Source organism: Lagopus muta, chromosome 23, assembly GCF_023343835.1.
Source record: "Lagopus muta isolate bLagMut1 chromosome 23, bLagMut1 primary, whole genome shotgun sequence".
Taxonomy (NCBI): Eukaryota; Metazoa; Chordata; class Aves; order Galliformes; family Phasianidae; genus Lagopus; species Lagopus muta.
In genome coordinates, this window is record NC_064455.1 from 495,688 (window position 1) to 511,958 (window position 16,271).

At 58.3% G+C, this 16,271-nt stretch overlaps 1 protein-coding gene and 1 long non-coding RNA gene across 6 annotated transcripts; one reads left to right on the top strand and one right to left on the bottom strand.

Moving 5' to 3' along the window:
• The first annotated feature begins 1,604 nt into the window (after positions 1-1,604).
• CRYBG2 (crystallin beta-gamma domain containing 2) lies at positions 1,605-11,670 on the top strand. Of its 5 annotated transcripts, none has more exons than XM_048969110.1 (19): positions 1,605-1,935; positions 4,085-6,577; positions 7,119-7,166; positions 7,246-7,364; positions 7,582-7,738; positions 7,814-7,953; positions 8,034-8,160; positions 8,237-8,400; positions 8,526-8,652; positions 8,768-8,910; positions 8,993-9,119; positions 9,223-9,255; positions 9,371-9,483; positions 9,593-9,722; positions 9,880-10,019; positions 10,105-10,228; positions 10,549-10,707; positions 11,053-11,212; positions 11,300-11,670. In XM_048969110.1, the coding sequence occupies exons 1-19, from the start codon at positions 1,750-1,752 to the stop codon at positions 11,386-11,388; spliced, it is 4,779 nt and encodes a 1,592-aa protein (XP_048825067.1). In that variant the 5' UTR covers positions 1,605-1,749; the 3' UTR covers positions 11,389-11,670. The 5 variants fall into 5 exon arrangements, with proteins under 5 accessions (XP_048825067.1, XP_048825068.1, XP_048825064.1 ...); XM_048969111.1 differs by having other exon boundaries at positions 4,085-5,983; positions 6,095-6,577; positions 7,582-7,953; XM_048969107.1 differs by having other exon boundaries at positions 7,582-7,953.
• A 1,672-nt stretch (positions 11,671-13,342) lies between these two features.
• Positions 13,343-15,422, bottom strand: LOC125703863 (uncharacterized). The gene is made up of 2 exons (XR_007380983.1): positions 15,057-15,422; positions 13,343-13,640 (listed from the first exon to the last, which is right to left on the bottom strand). It is a non-coding gene; the product is annotated as an uncharacterized LOC125703863 (long non-coding RNA).
• Positions 15,423-16,271: the final 849 nt, after the last annotated feature.

The following is a 16,271-nucleotide window of genomic DNA, read 5'->3' on the forward strand; positions in this document are numbered from 1 at the left end:
TGCTCCTCCCCCTTGGCCGGTGCCCCTAATGAGCTCCGCTGTGATTGAGGGACTGTCAGGTACCTCCCATTGGTGGGGACACCAATGGTGGGGATGTATCAACCGGCGCAGCGCACAGGTGTGCTCCCAGGGATGCTCTACATGGGAATCCCAGCACTCCAAAAGCACTCCCTTGGCATCAGTATACTTTGATGCAAGGATGAGCAGTGCTTGCTCAGGGCCTGTCGTCATGCCACGCTTCCTTCCACGTGGGGTGGGAGGGGAACAGAATTATGCTACTGGAGTGAGGGGTCCTGATCAGGTCCATGGGCTCCACTTTGCACCCCAGCTCCCTTTGATAAAAGCCCCAGGGCAGCTCTGATCGATTGGCTGCAGAGCAGGGATTGATCAGGACTTCAGCCCCATACATATTCCTGCTCTCTGATAAAGGGAAATCAATAGTTGAAAGAGATTGTCCTCTGAGGCAGCCCCTCCAGAGGCAGCAGCTTCCAGCAGGCCAGAGCAAGCCCTGTCCTTTCCTCCTAAATGGCAAAAGGGGTTCTTCTTTTTCTTCTTCTTCTTCTTCTCCTCTTCCTCCTCGTCCTCCTCCAGACCATTCACAGCCCACCGCCTCTAAGCCCCATGGCTGCTGCAGGCACTGCCCTGTGCTCAGCCCCTTCGAGAGCTGGAAACTCACTGCAGATGCGGCTGGGCTTTAGGTCAGCCCAGATGGCTGCTCTTTCTTCCCCTTCTCGTATCCCTTCTCCAGCTGTGCCTCAGCTTCCTTACCTGTTAAATGTGACTCATGCCCGTGCTTTTCTCCTGGCTGCTTTCATTTCTCGCATCCTGAGCTCACACTGTGCCATTGCCACAGTGCCACAGCTCGTCCCCCCCCCCACTCCCCCTGCTGCAGAGCTGGGGAAGGCAGCTGGCATTATTCCTATAGTTTTATTCAATAAAAATTCCTTCCTTTGTAACAATGCTGCCCCCATCCCAGGGCCCTGTTTGCTCTCCAAATACCGGCGCTGATCTCCTTCAGGAGCTCCAGCACAGCACCAACCTTTGCTCCCAGAATCTCCTCCTCCCCATCCCAGACCCCACAGTGTGGCTTTCCCAGGGGTTTCACAACCCTGCAATGGGGACAAGCAGGGCAGAGTCCAACTCGAACCGGCAAAGTGTCACAGAGAACTGTGAGCTCCTCAGATCCCACCCTGAAACTACTGGCCGAGGTGCAGGGTGCCCCAGCGTCCCCAGGATGGTGGCTGTGTGCACTGAGCCAGTGGTGACTCGGGGGCGGCGGCCCGGGACGAGGCTGGGAGCCGAGGCAAGGCGAGGAGCCAGGGCCGGTGCCGTTGCCCGAGCTTTTCTAGTGCAGCCTACACCCCGAGCCATGTCTCCTGTGGTGGCCCAGGGCCACCGCGATCACTGCTCTGTCCCCCTGGGGGCAGCGGAGCGTTTATGGCACAGGGATGATGGATGACCATCGTGATCACCCTGTCCCTTTGTGTGCCACGTGCTTTGAGTCCTGGCAACGAATTCAGCTGTGATCACAGCCACGGGACACCCGGTATCACTGGGGACGGACCCGGTGGTGGGAGGAGGCGGCAGATGGGACAAAGGTCCCACCAAGGTGGCCCGGCAGGGCTCTGGGGGCCTCATCAACCCAGGCGGGCCGGTCCCCCGACCGGCGCTGCTGAGTCTCAGGAAATGGAGGAGCTGGGTTGCTGGGGAACCAGCCCGACCGGCTCCCCGGCTGTCAGCACCTGAGGAATGCCAAACCTCCGCTCGCCAGGGCTGGGTGCTCACCGAGGGCTGGGTGTTTGCCGGGTGACTCTGCCGGTCCGCCCAGCCGCGGCGTGCCGGTGCAGGGAGCAGCACCCCGAGCCCTGCGCAGTGCCTTCGGTGCGGTCGGTCAGTGCAGTGCCCACCCGGCGCGGCGGGACCCTCGGGCGGCAGGTACGTGGGGTGTGGGTTGGGGCCCGTGGATGCTGTGGGGGCCAGGAGCTGTAGGGCACCTGCTGCCAGTCAGGGCTGTGCTCAGATCCGTGTGCCGACGCTGCCGTTTGGTCCCCACTGAGCTGATGTCGGCACGGGTTGGGTTGCAAAGCCCGTTTCTGCCACTCGGCTTCAACTCCTTCAGGCTTTTAACCTTATTCCCAACCCAAAGCACATCCTCACACCCATTGAGGACAAAGAAGTGCTCACCCAGCCCCAGTGGCCTTGTGGCTAGCAGATAGCAGGGTCCATGCCCACCCACATCCCCTCCTCTCTGCAGGGCATGTGGCTGCGGAAGCACCGGTAACAAAAGGGGAAATGGAAATTGCCCTGCCCTAATTATTAGTCCTGATCTGTGCAGCAGCCACTCAAACCAAATTCTCGATTTTCCTGGAAGTAGCAGGTCTGCTCTTACCTGCAGACATTGGGAACATCCCAGTGTGTCTGCAGGCCAGATTTCCCCATGGCCACAAGCTCAAAGCTGGCCACAGGTTGCTGCCACTCAGCCCTTGGTCTCTTCATTACACTGCAGGCATCTTAATCAGGTTCCAGGAGCCCTGATCAGGCTACTTAGGGACCCTTCTGAATAGCAAGAGCCAACAATTAGCTGAGCGGGTTTGCTTGGGTGGGACAGGTGATTAATTGCTGTGCCAGGTGCCCATTGCAACAATACAGCTGGGTTTCATTGCAGCGTGTCCCGGCGTGCAGGGACGGCCACATCCTCACCTGCCTCTATCTGGGGTGCTGGTGCCAGGCAGGGCTGCAGAGCATGGGGGTGGTGTGCCCTCAGCACCCACTGGGTGCCAGAGCCATCTGTGGCCCTATGGATCCAGCTTTGGCTCTGTGGATCCAGATGTAGCTTTGCTGATGCAGATGCCTGGCCCTGCCTGAGCTCTTCCTACATCCAGCCCTGCTCACTATCCCAGACATGGTCTCATAGCCTACTGCAAAATGACACCAACCCCTCCTATATAGACCAGAAAGACCTGCCAGGCTGGGGTGCATGGCGGGCGGGCAGGACCCAATGTTCCCGTGCCATCAGTGAAACATTCTGGTGGAGGGCAGAGCAGATGTGATGGGGTTTAGAGGGACCCAGCCCCGGGTGAACCCCACAACAGGAAGCATCCAGCGCTGACCCCAGGGATGGGGGAAGTGGCCACATGGGAGAAATCCATTTCTCATCCATGAGGAATCAGCCCATGGAGGGCCTTCCCCATCCCCAGCCAAGAAAGTGCTAAATTTTAGCACTCTTTGGGCCATACCCCAGTCCCAGCCCCTCCCGCTGCCCCTGCAGCCCACATACAGCTGGTGTTTGGGTTGGGGACACCAAACAGCCCCTAAATGGGAGATGCTGAGATGCTGCCACGCTTCCGGCTCATTCATCCACTGCTGCTTTGTCAGCTGCTTTCCATTTCCCAAACACAGCAATAAAACCATTCTGGGGCAGTCACGCAGCCCTGCATGGCGTCACTCTGCCAGCCGCGGCCTCGGGGTGCCCATGTCCTCCCCGGCAGCATCCAGCACCGCCCAGCATGGGGACACGGGCACAGGGTGCTGGGTGCCTGCTCTGATCAGGGTGCAAGCAGCGGGTAATTAATGCAGCTCATTTTCTTGTGCCAGTGGGGCCTCAGATGTGGATGGAGCAATCCCATCTTTGCTGAGCAATAACTGCCATGATCAAGGGAAGATGCTGCTGGCCCCAGCCTCCAGCAAAACCCCTGGGTGCTGTGGCACGGCCCCACTGAGGCTCTTTCACCTCATGGAGCTGCTTCCCTGTTATTTTTTGGGCTTGTTTGTTTGCTGTCTTTGCTGACTCGGTGCAGTCCTGCGCCCTCCTGACTCATTCTGCAGCTCGGGGCAGAGCACAGCACAGCCAGATCCTGCCCAGGTGGTGTGGCAGAGCGCTGGGACGTGCAGACATTGCATTGCATTGCATTTTGTTGCACTGCGTTTCATTTCAATGCATTGCATTGCATATCATTGCATTTCTTACATTTCACGCAGTTGTATTGCATTTCGTTGCATTGTGCTGCATGTTGTGTCATGTCACTGCATTGCATGAAACGTTGTGTTGTTGCATTGCATTGAATTTTATTTCATTGCAATGAAGGGATGGTGGTACCCCAGGTCACGCATGGGTGAGCATCCCAAGAGGTGCTCTAAGGAAACACAAAGTTACCACCTGTGTGCTCGAGATCCCCAGAATGTTCTAAAGGACCACGGAGGGGAGGACCAAAGTCCAAAGGGATGGGCTCAAGGTTTGGGGTCTCAGCTCAGCTGGATCCCGGTGCCTCTCCCTGCAGCTCCACCAGCCCTGCTGCGTGGTGGCAGGGCCCGCATGGATCTGCCGTTCCAGCACAGTGAGGCGAAGGGCTTCGTCTCCAGTGCCGAGCTGAGCATGAAGCAAACAGCAGCACCCGGACCCGAGAGCCGATCCCGGTTCCAGAAAGTCTCACTGGTGTCACGACGGCTGGAGCACACAGCAGGAGGGGGGGCCCGGGATGGCAGCCCCTCCCGCGTCTCCCTGCTGCTGCAGGCCTGGGAGAGGGAGATCGTGGAGAAGACGGCGTCGGGGCCGAGTGCGATGACGCAGCGCAGCTGTTCGTCCTCTGTCAGCATCCTGAAGGACTTTGCAGCGCACGGCCCCATTTTCTCACAGGTCTTCTCGCCACGGCGGCGGGAGGAGAAGCGGGAGGATGACACAGTGCCTGCACCCAGAGATGTCCCTGTGCACCGTGAGAGCTACATGCACGGCGTGCTGCTCCCCACTGCGCCCCGCTGCCAGCGCTCAACACGTGACCCCAAGCCCAGGGCCAGGCATGTCACTGTGCTGCGGGAGGGCAGGGAGGCAGAGGAGGGCAGGAAAACCCAAAATGGAATGTGCAAAGCCACCACTGTGCCCCCATCGCATCAGAGAGGCTGTAAGCCGGATGGTGGTGGCATCACCAAGATCACAGCACGTGGCAAAAGCTCACTGAACACCCTGGATACCAGGGAATCCTCCGGGGAGAAATGTCCAAAGCCAAATGAATCCATGTCCGATGCAATGCCAAGAGGCAGAGACAAACCCCAGGACCTGCGAACCAGTACAACCAGTGCCCAGTGTCCTCTGACAGATCAGTCTGGAGCCAGAGAAGGAGGTGCAGTGCACAGGGATGGCTCTATTTCAGCCATACAGCCCAGGACAGAGAGCTCTGAGGAAACTGGTGGCACCTCCAAAAACATCTCCAAGGAAGCAAGCAATGGACCTGAGCTGTTACATGGAGCACGAGCATCTCCAAAAGACACAGAAGTTGAAATGAAGGAGGGTGAGATGGTGAAGAATCATGAGGGTGTGGCCCAGGATACCCAGAGCATCCCTGAGCCTCCTATGGAGAGCACTGCAGAGCCCCAACCTGAGAACACTGCAAAGCCCCAGCCTGAGAGTGTCCCAAAGCCTCAACCTGAGAGCATCCCAAAACCCCAACCTGATAGTGTCCCCAAATGCCAACTTGATAGTGTCCCAAAACTTCAACCTGAGGGTGTCCCAGAACTTCAACCTGAGGGTGTCCCAAAACTGCAAAGTGAGAGTATCTCAAAGCCTCAACCTGAGAGTGCCCCAAAACTTCAATCTGAGGGTGTCCTAAAACCTCAACCTGAGAGTGTCCCCAAACCCCAACCTGACAGCACCCCAAAATCTCAACCTGAGAGTTCCCCAAAACTTCAATCTGAGGGTGACCCAAAACCCCAAGGTGAGAGCATCCCAAAACCCCAACCAGAGGTGGTCCCCAAACCCCAACTTGAGAGCACCCCAAAACCTCAACCTGAGAGTGTCCCCAAACCTCAATCTAAGAGCATCTCAAAGCCCCAAAGTGAGAGCATCCCGGAGCCCTCCCATGAGTCCCTAGCTCCACCATCAGAGGGTCCCCCAGATGCATCCGAGGAGGATCCTGAGCTGGTGGTGGACATGGAAATCTTCGTGGACACGCTGCGCAACATGGAGCCCTCAGAGATACGGAAGGCATCCAAGGTTCCGCGCCAGCCCCGGCCCTCAGCACTGGGTCGCTGCACAGCACTGCCACCCATCCATGAGGACCGCGTGGCCCCACGCACCCACATCTCACTGCCTGTTGCCCTGCAGGAGCTGCTGGCATGGGGAGGGGGGGGACAACGAGCTGAGACCCCCCCAGAGGGCACTGAGAGCCACGATGAGGAGGAGGAGATTGAGAACCCCTACCTGAGCCCTGGGGAGAAGGCACTGAGGAAGGCTCAGAATGGCAATGGGGAACTGGGTTCGCTCCTGGGGGGGCCGATGCAGGGCAGGGCCACGGGTGAGCGCAGTATTCTGTTCCGAGGGAATGTCCTCAAAGGGATGGCACTGCTCTCTGACTTCCTGGAGCACCGTGCAGCTGCAGCAGATGAGGCCAAGCCCTACTCACGCCTGGACAACAGCATGCTTTACAGCCGCTTCGTGTCCTCTGCCAGCACCCACAATGGGGTCTCCAATGGTATGGGTGCTGGTGACCAGCCCAGCACTGAGCTGGAAGCACTGAGTCATGACCACAACCCTTCTGTTCCTGAAGAGCCAGAGAGCGCCGGAGTCCCATGCCCCACTGACATCCCGGTAAGTGCAGCCCTGGAGCAGTGCCTGAGGGTGCTGGGGCACATAGGGATCTGAATCCCCTGAGCATCTTCCCCTGCTTCCAGCCTATGGATGGTGCATTGTATTGGGGGAAGCTGTGCTGCATAACTGCCAGTACAATGGGATGGTGCTGGGATGGGTGATGGGAGGGTACCAGCATAGGCAGTGAGAAAGGGTACTGGGATGGGAAGGTGTTGAGCTGGAGACGGGAGGGTTCTGGGATGGGTGATGGGAAGGTATCAGAATGAGCACTATGAGGCTACCAGTGTAGGTAATGAGAAGGTTCTGGGATGGGCAGGTGTAGGGCTGGGGATAGGAGGGTGTGGGGATGGGTGACAGAGGGCAGGGGCTGGGCAGAGGCTGTTCCAGATGGTGCAGGAATGCTTGAGGTGTGGCTGCTCGGGGCAGTGGGAGGGATTTGCTGGCTGTAGACACGAGGCTTTGGCTGCTGCTCTGTTGGGCTGAGGCAATGGCTGGTGCGGCTGATGTCCTGCGCTCTTCATGTGTCCTCGGGTGCGCACAGCAGGATGACAAGGAGGGCTCTGTGAAGATAAACGCCAGACCCGGAAAGGTATGGGGCATGGGGCCGGGGCTGGGCAGGGCTGGCCCTGGGGCCACGGTGCTGAGCAATCTGCTGTCACCCCAACCAGATCATCCTCTTCTCTGAGGCCGGCTTCGCAGGGCACAGACGGGAGATCTGGGGTGATGTCCCCGACGCTACATCTTGGGAGCTGTCACACAAAATCTCCATCAGGGTCATCCGTGGAGGGTAGGGACCATGCAGGGACAAGGCTGGGGGCAGCTGGGGAGGAGGCTGTGTCACAACCCATGTTCAGTGGTCACCATTGTGCCACAGGCAATGGCTATGGCCATGAGCCAATAATGGGGTGACGGGATGCTGCTGGAGGCTCTGTATGGCCATGTTCTGCACCCTGCCACTAGGCAGAGACTGGTAAGCATAGCAATGGGCATTTCCCTGATGGCAGGTGGGTGATGTATGAAAAACCACGGTTCCATGGACGCAAGTGTGTGCTGGCAGAGGGGGATGTGGAGATTGACAACCCCTGGATAGTGTATGGGCAGAGCGATGACTCACGTGGCAGTCGGCCCTTCCGCATCGGCTCCTTCAAGAGGGTGGTGAAGGTGAGCAGCTGGAAAATGGGGTGCGGAGCCCTCCCAAATTCAGCCACCCTTCATTCTGTGCTCTCCCCACACCAGGATTACTGCACGCCTGAGATCAGCCTGTTTGCTGAGGAAAACGGAGAAGGCGCCAGACTGCAGTTCAGCAACTCGGCTGAGGATACCCGCATGCAGGGGCAGCCACTCACTGCTTCCTCCATCATTGTGCACTCAGGACTGTGAGCAGGACAGGGTGTGGGGTGCTGCTGGCACGGGACGCTCCTAGCCACCAACGAGCATTTGGGCATTTCCTCCCTAGGTGGCTGGTTTACTCCAAGCCCTTCTTCGATGATGACCCCTATGTCCTGGAGCCAGGCGGGTACCCCAACCTGAAGGCCTGGGGAGCAAAGGATCCATCCATCTGCTCCATGCATCCCATCAGGCTGGTAAGCAATGGCTGTTGGAGCACTGGGGCCGTATTCTGTGTGAGCACATCGCTCTGCCTCTACTTCCATTTCCCAGGGCTGCCCGGTGGTGGAGTGTCCTGGCGAGCCGCAGGTGCTGATCTATGAGGACAGGGGCTTCCAGGGACACAGCTTCATCATCAGCCGGGATGTCTACGACCTGAAGCGCCTGCCCGAACTGCTGCTGCCCACCGTGGGCTCAATGCGTGTCCTGGGTGGCTGGTGAGCAGTGGGGTGACCCACAGGCGAGGGCTTGGGGGCTGTGGGACGCAGTGAGGTGGCACATCTCAGAGATGCTCAGCTGTGGGGATCTCAGTGCTTGTCTGATCTCAGTGTCTTGCACACAGCTGGGTCGGCTATGAGAAGGAGGGCTTCCGTGGCCACCAGTACCTGTTGGAAGAAGGAGAGTACCAGGACTGGCGGCAGTGGGGTGGCTACGGCAAGGAGCTGATGTCCTTACGGCTCATAAGGACGGTGAGAGCATCGGGTGCCACCATCCCACGTCCCATAACGTCATGTATTACGGAGAGCAGCCATTCTCCAATCCCTTCCCCACAACAAACTGAGGGCTCGGGGCTTGTCCCTGCAGGATTTCTCTGACCCAGCACTGGTGCTCTTCGAGGCCATGGACTTTGAGGAGGGTCCCAGCGTGGAGCTGAGTGAGGCACTGCCCGATACACAGCTGGCTGGCTATGGCACCGTCACACAGTCCATCCATGTGCTGAGTGGTGTGTGAGTATGGAACCTGGGACACGGGGACAGAAGGGACATAGGGATGGCCAAGCCTGAGCCTGAGCTTGCATCCCCCTGGCAGGTGGGTGGCCTACGAGGGCCCCAACTTTTCAGGAGAGCAATACATCCTGGAGAAGGGAGTGTATCGCAACTTTGAGGACTGGGGAGCCACCAACTGCCGCATTGCCTCGGCACAGCCCATCCTGCAGGTGGGTGTGCATGGACCCCCAGAGCCTGGATCCCCCTCTGCACACCCATGGGTGCCCCATGGTTGGGTGAGCTGGCAACCAGTCCCACTCTGTTTGTTTGCAGGTTAGGGAACACAACCTGCACTTCGTCTCCAAGGTATGGAGTGGTGTGTGGGGAGGGAGACACACCGATCTTGGTGTCACCACTCTTTGTGGGATAGTGACAGTGCTGCTTTGCCTGCCTCACTGAGCCTCTCCATGCCCCTCCCCAGATCCTGCTCTTCTCGGAGCCTGACTTCCTGGGGGAGCACCTTGCCTTTGAGGACGAGCAGAGTGCCCTGCCTGACAGCTTTGTGCCCCGCTCCTGCAGGGTTCGTGGGGGCAGGTAGGGCACTGGGGTCTCAATGGTGGGGGATAGGACGGGGAGTCCTGGGAGACACTCACCCCCCACAATGGCTGCATCAGCTCAAACATGCTCCTCTGCTCCTTGCCAGCTGGATCCTGTTTGACAGCCAGGCCTTCACTGGGCAGCAGCATGTGCTATCCGAGGGTGAGTACCCCACGTTGGGTGCCATGGGCTGCCTCTCCTCCACCACCATCCGCTCCTTGAAGAAGGTCCCAGTGGTGAGTGTCCATCCAACATCACTGAGGCAGAAGCCCTCAGAAGCCTCCTTGTTTCCTGCAGCATTTGTTCTCCAGCCCCAGAGCCCATCCATACACATGGGTGCTGGTTTCCCCCAGCTTTCCCCCTTTACACCTTCATCTTTGCCCCCTCCTGCAGTTCTTCTCAGAGCCCTCCATCTTCCTGCACGGCCTGGAGTGTTTTGAGGGGAAGGAGATCGAGTTGAACAGTGAAGTGCGGAGTCTCCAGGCAGAGGGTTTCAACAACCACGTGCTGTCAGTGCGTGTCAAAGGCGGCATGTAAGTGAGCCCAGCCCTGCTCTTCCCATCCCAGCTGGGGTCTGTTTGCCTACTGAGGCTGACCGCACTCTGCCCATCTCTGCAGCTGGGTGCTGTGTGAGCACGGTGACTTCCGAGGCCGCCAGTGGCTGCTGGAGTGCACTGAGATCACCAACTGGCTGACCTACAGTGGGCTGCAGCACGTCGGGTCCCTCTACCCCATCCGCCAGGTGAGCACCCAGGGAGCCCCCAAACCAGCCCTGGTGCAATGGCGCTGGGGAAAGCAGCACGCTGCTGGCAGTGCTCAACCATGAAAGTGCCGCCAACCTTCCTCGGCTCCCTGCTCCTCCCTGCAATTTGTCGTGGCGAAATGCTCCCCACGGGCAAGCACCTTGCACAATGTCTTGGCAGCATGGCATGGCGAGCCATGCTGTGCCAGCTGTGAGATGAACCAGGGCCACAGCCATCACCCTGGCGCTGTGGAGACATGCACAATGTGATTCTTGGCCGCTGCAGAGATCCTGAGCAAAAAGAGCTTCTCTCCTTCCAGAGACGGATCTATTTCCGCATCAGGAGCAAGGAGCTGCAGCTCTACCTGTCTGTCCCTGATGATGTGGAGGACATGAAAGCAGGGCGCGTGGTGGTCTCCAGCCTGAGTGAGCAGAGCAGCTCTGTCTGGTACTACGAGGATGGGCTGCTGAAAAACCAGGTCAGGGCTGCAGATTGGAGATGGAGGGGACCTGGGAATGCCCCAGACAAACCTTTTAGGGCTTCCACCTGTTTTTTTTCCCAGGATAACCTCAGCCTCGTCACCAAAGCCCATTGATTCTCCCTTCTTCCGGTCTCCTCTGGAGACATGAATGCATTTCTGCCACACCAGAGGATTTTATCACCTTGATCATGCCTGCCCCTCATTGTTTTCCTGCCTTCCCCATGTCCCACCCCAGAACCAGATGCTTTTGACATGAAACCTCCAAGCCCAAAGCCCCTGAGCCTCACCAGGTGGAGGCAATGGAGGGGATGGAGCTGACGTGTCCACCACCTCCCACTGCAGGTTGCCCCCGCCATGAGCCTGCAGGTCATCGGGCCAGCTGGGAAGGGAGCAAAGGCCGTGCTGTGGTCCGAAACCCGGATGCCACGTCAGACCTGGAGCATCAATTCTCAGGGACGGATTCACAGCCAGATGTTTGAGGATATGATTCTCGATGTAAAAGGTAAAGCTGTGGTGCCAGCACAGGGGCTGCTGTCCCAGGCACCCCGTGGAAATGAGGTGTCAGATGGGGCCACTCTCCTCTTTGCAGGCGGCCGATCATACGACCGGGACCATGCCATCATTTGGGAGGTAGCTGAAGAACGCCCCACACAGATCTGGGAGATACAGGTGCTATGAGCAGGGAGCATGTGGCCCTGGTGCCAGCAAGTGTAACAGGGAAGGACAGGAACACCCTGCAGTGGTGGGAGCTGCCTCCTGCCCCGCTGCCTGGGAGCAGCTGCCATGAAGGATGCCATGACCACCCCCATTGCCCACCTCCCTCCTGGAGCACCATGGACACACGTGCTGCTGACTGCTGTGGGACGCACTGAGTGCAACGCAGCAGAGCCTCTTCCCCACCCCATTTCCCTCTCTGAACTGTATTTATGTACGTGTGTAAGATACGGCCCCACTCGAGGGGGCCAGCCCTACCTGGTTTTGCTCTCCTTGTCCTCCTTGCTGAGTTGTGCAGTGCTCCTCAAGCACAGGACCCAATCCTGCTTCCCAGGCGGGAGCTCAGTGCCTTCTAGTGTCCAAGTGCTGTGAGCAACATCCGAACCCTTGGTTCTGAAAAGCAAGGTGCACAGGCTGTACTTCTGAGGTGGCAGTGTGTCTGGCTCTGGATGCTGCTGTAAGGGCAGGGGGCTCTGGGTCCTTCGTTCCTGACTGCAGCAGGATGCTGTGTGGATGTGTCCTGGCACTGCCAGACTGGGCTGGGCTGTACCATAGGGATGGGTACAGCAGAGCACTCATGCCCTTCAGATGGAGGGTGTTTAACCAGGGAAAGCCCTGCCATGGAGAAACATGAAAGCATGTGGGAATCAGAAAGCATTTAGGTGCTCCAGGACATAATGGTTTCAGTCCCACATGGGGATGGTGATGGTCTTGGGCTGACATCAGCACCCTGCTCTGCTGCAGGCTTGGGATTGCCAAAATCATCGCCAACGTGAGCCCCGCTGCACATCCCCACTGCAGCTCAGCTCCTTCTCCAGTCTCCAGAACAGAGCTGCCCTCCATCCAAGCAGGGCTCAGAGCAGGGCCGGAGCTGCCCAGGAACGCAATGCAGAGCTGGAGGAGACACGGTGGGGGATGTCTGCACACCCAGACACTTCTGTCCTCGCTGCTGGGCAGAGCAGCACTCCTGGTTTGCTCAGCAGGTTTGGACCCAGCTTGGGGACATCGCGTCATGTGGGAAGCAATCAGTTACCAACCCTGCAGCAAAACCGGGCTGTTCTGGCGGCAACAGGCAGCACAACGCCTTCCCTGCGGGTCTCTCCTGCAGACAGGGTACACTTAAGTCCTGACATCAGGCAGCTCCAGCTTGCCAGTGATTGCTCTGGCTGTCGGCAGCAGCCGTGCCCAAACACCAGTGATTATGGCGAAACATGCCGAGCTGCCGTGAGGCTCACTGGGGAAGGAGGTCAGAGAACCACACAGATCGCAGCACAGGGGCTGGAGCCCAACAGCGCCCTGCAGGCAGCAGCGGGAGGGACGGAGCGCACACAGCGCTGCGCCGAGCAGAGCAGAGCTGCGGCCGGGAGGCGATCACCTGGGAGAAGGGCCTGGCCGAGGCCTGAGGGTGCCCGGCCGCTGCGTGGCCGCCACGCGTGGTCCGTCACTGGCAGGGACGCTGCCGGTGCGGGTCAGCCCCCTCGTGTGAGGCGAACGGCAGCGGGCGCACAGCTGCACCGCACCGCATTGCACTGTATTGCACTGCACTGCACCTCATGGCACCGCACAACCAGCAGCCCGCCGCAACGCAACACTACCGCACTCATTCCGCCCTTATATAAACCACGCCGGGCCGGGATAGGCCAGGACCGGCGATTTGCAGCTCCAGATTGGCGAAGACCTGGGAGATTTGAATTCGGTGATTGGTCCGCTCGGCGAAGACCGCCTGTGATTGGTTAGCACTGGGTGGAGGGCGGTGCCTCGGGTCCGCCCGTCCTGCTGGGGGCGCTGTGCCCTTGTGCTGCTTCAGCCCGGCAATCGGGGCGCGGCTGCGGCCGCCCCGGAGGCGCGGGCGGGCCTGGTGCTCCCGTCACCGAGCCCGTCCCGGTGCCGGCCCGTAACAGCACGAGAAATAAACGCGTCGGAGCCTCCGTACTTTATTTCTCAGAGCTTCGCAGCACGACCGTGCTTGGAGCTGATCCTCCTGGAGGCTGCGGCCATAGGGAAGCACTGTGGGGACACGGGGACGGGAGCTGGCCGGACCCGGCGGCGGAGCGGGGAAGCGCTGGACTGCGGGGACCTTCGGCTCAGCAGAGCCGCAGGAGGAAGGCCGCAGCCAGCCCCAGGGCCAGGGACAGGAGAGCAGGGCTGCCGCAGGGCGGGCTCCGGGCTACGATCCCCTCTGTCATGGTGCTGTTGTCCTCCGCCTGGCCTAAGGGCTGGAAAAGCAGAGAGGGCAGTTGGCGACGGCTGCAAAGTCAGGCAGAGAGGTGGGATCTACTGTCTCGTAGTGTCTCAGTGCCGTGCGCTCTCCTGAGGCCCCACACGCCAGCAGAGCTGAGGACTTGCGGGTTTTCCCATGCCGGAAGCAAAGCGGGCGCTCCCTCATGCCGTCGCCGTTTTTCGAGGCTTTCAGAAACAGCGAGTAGGAAAGCAGAAGGGAGGGGCTGGCCTCTGAGGAAGTGGCTGGGGATGTGGAGCCTGCGAGGCCAGTGCTGGAGGATGTGGGGTGTGGAGACAGAGCTGGGAAGGTCCCTGGTGGAACCAAGGGGGAGGGGAGCCAAGACCTTCCTGTTGCGAGGGGCACTGCAATTGTTACATGAACTAGTAATGCATCTGGGGTGGAAATTTCAGGGCAGCTTCCTTCCCTCTCTAAAGAGCCCCTTCTAAATTAAGGCACTTGCTTGAACACTCCCGCCATGGCTGTGCAGAGCCACTTGCTTTGTGTTTCACTGCTCCTCAATCCCACAGGTTCCCTCTGGAGCTGTAGTGGACGATTAGGATGGGCCTCATTTTGCAGGCACTCTTTCTAGCTGTGAAGGCTTGTTGTCACAGGGTGAGATGCTCAAAAGTAAATGCATCCCATGGAGCCTGCAATGTGTCACATCTGTGTGGCATTTGAGAGTGACGCCAGCTCATCCGGCCTCATTATCAACATACAGCAGAAAAGAATAAGATCAACCCAAGAGCTGCTCTGAGGAGCATCACCCTCCCTGGAGGTCTTTGCCCACTTCCGAGCAAAGGTCCCCACCCAAGTGATAGCTGCTATCTGCCTGCATGGTGCTGGAACCCTTGAAGGGCCTCCCAGCAGTAAAAATGGGGAAGGGAAGGGAAGGGAAGGGAAGGGAAGGGAAGGGAAGGGAAGGGAAGGGAAGGGAAGGGAAGGGAAGGGAAGGGAAGGGAAGGGAAGGGAAGGGAAGGGAAGGGAAGGGAAGGGAAGGGAAGGAGGGAACCCTGTTGCTATGCCCAGCATCCCTACAGCCATGCGCAGCAACCCTGAACCAGGCAGCAGCTGGGATAGGGAAGGGGCTAGCATGCAGAGGAGAAGATACACAATGGGGGGGAGAGCTGAGAGATGATAAGGTTATGGATATGCGTAAAGCTCTTAAGCAAAAAAAAAAAAACAAAAAAACCCTCAAACAAAAAGCAACATACAGAAGTATTTAAACTTTGTAGCCTGCAGTTCAAAGCTCCTTTTACAACAAGCATGGTTAAAATAAATTGCTGTGGCTCCCAGCTGAAGGCAGAATTCCCCCACCGGTTGGATCCCAGACCCCTAACCACTCTTACACCCCAGGGATGGGTCTGGCTGCTCCCCAACTTTTGGGGTGCCCGAGCAGTGGGCTTTCTCTTACCAAGCAGAGGGCAAGCAGGGCAATCAGGAGGAGCAGGTGGGCACACTGGAGAGGCTGCATGGTCCAAGCTCAGTGTGCAGCTTGCTGCAATGCTTCCTCATCTGCTCACGGTGATTGCTATCAGAGCTTTTAAAGTGCAGCCGTGGCCCCATCTCACCAATCACACTTTCCTTCCTCATGCTGCTTCTGCAGAGCACAACCCATCACGCAGAAGGGACACCATAATCGGATCCATGGAAAAGCGCCAGAAGGCATTACTGGCGCTGCTGATGCTGCAGGGATGTGCAGGTGGGGATGATGCTCTGAACAGGACATCCCAGCCACCATCTCCAGCAAAGGCAGTGAGCCCCTTGCCCTCCCATTTCCAACACCATATAGCACTCCCTACATTGTGCCCCATGCCTGTGTAGGGCCAGCACCAATTACAGGTTCAAACCCTCTGCTTCAGCAGGAGGGTCTGTAAACACTGCGCCGTGTAATGAACCTCCTGCCCCGCAGTGAAGGACAGGAGCTGGGCCCAAGACACAAGTGTGGCAGGGTGGTCTGATCCACATCACAGACGGTGGCAGGGCTCCCTTCAGCCCTAACAGCATTTGCAGCACATCGCTGAGCTGCACCACCCACCTGCCAGCAAACAGCAGAAAACAGAACGGGCTATTTTAGGACAGGTTGAAACGAGCAAAGCTACACCTGTTGCTGTGGCTTTCATTTCTGTGAGTGCATCACAGTGAGCCCTGCGCGGGGGCTGGCGGCTCAGAGTGCAGCACACTGAATGCTCTTGGCATTGCATCTCCTATCTCACCCCCAAAAAATCTGGAATGCAGAAATAGCCATTTTGCCTGAGTACACAACTGAAAGACTGCTATTTCTCAACCAGCCAAATTGCGGCCTTGCAGCTTTCTCTGGCAGCCAATGAATGCCTAATAGATAAATTCCAACTTTCCTTCTTGCTTTCTTCATATGTTTCCTTATGGTACACATAAGAAAATATTTGTTCCTATTTGTGATATTTCTGTCCTGAGCAGCGCTGGAATTATTTGTTAAGGTGGCACGGTGTCCCATGGTTATTTCTCGTCCACTCTCTTATCTCCCATTTCGTGGAGGTCCCCTGAGTTCATTCCCACTTCATTACGGTCACTTTTTAATAGGTGCAAAGCGATGCGCGCTCTCTGCCGCGGTGCACGCCGGGACTTGCAATCCTCGCCCGTCCGCCCC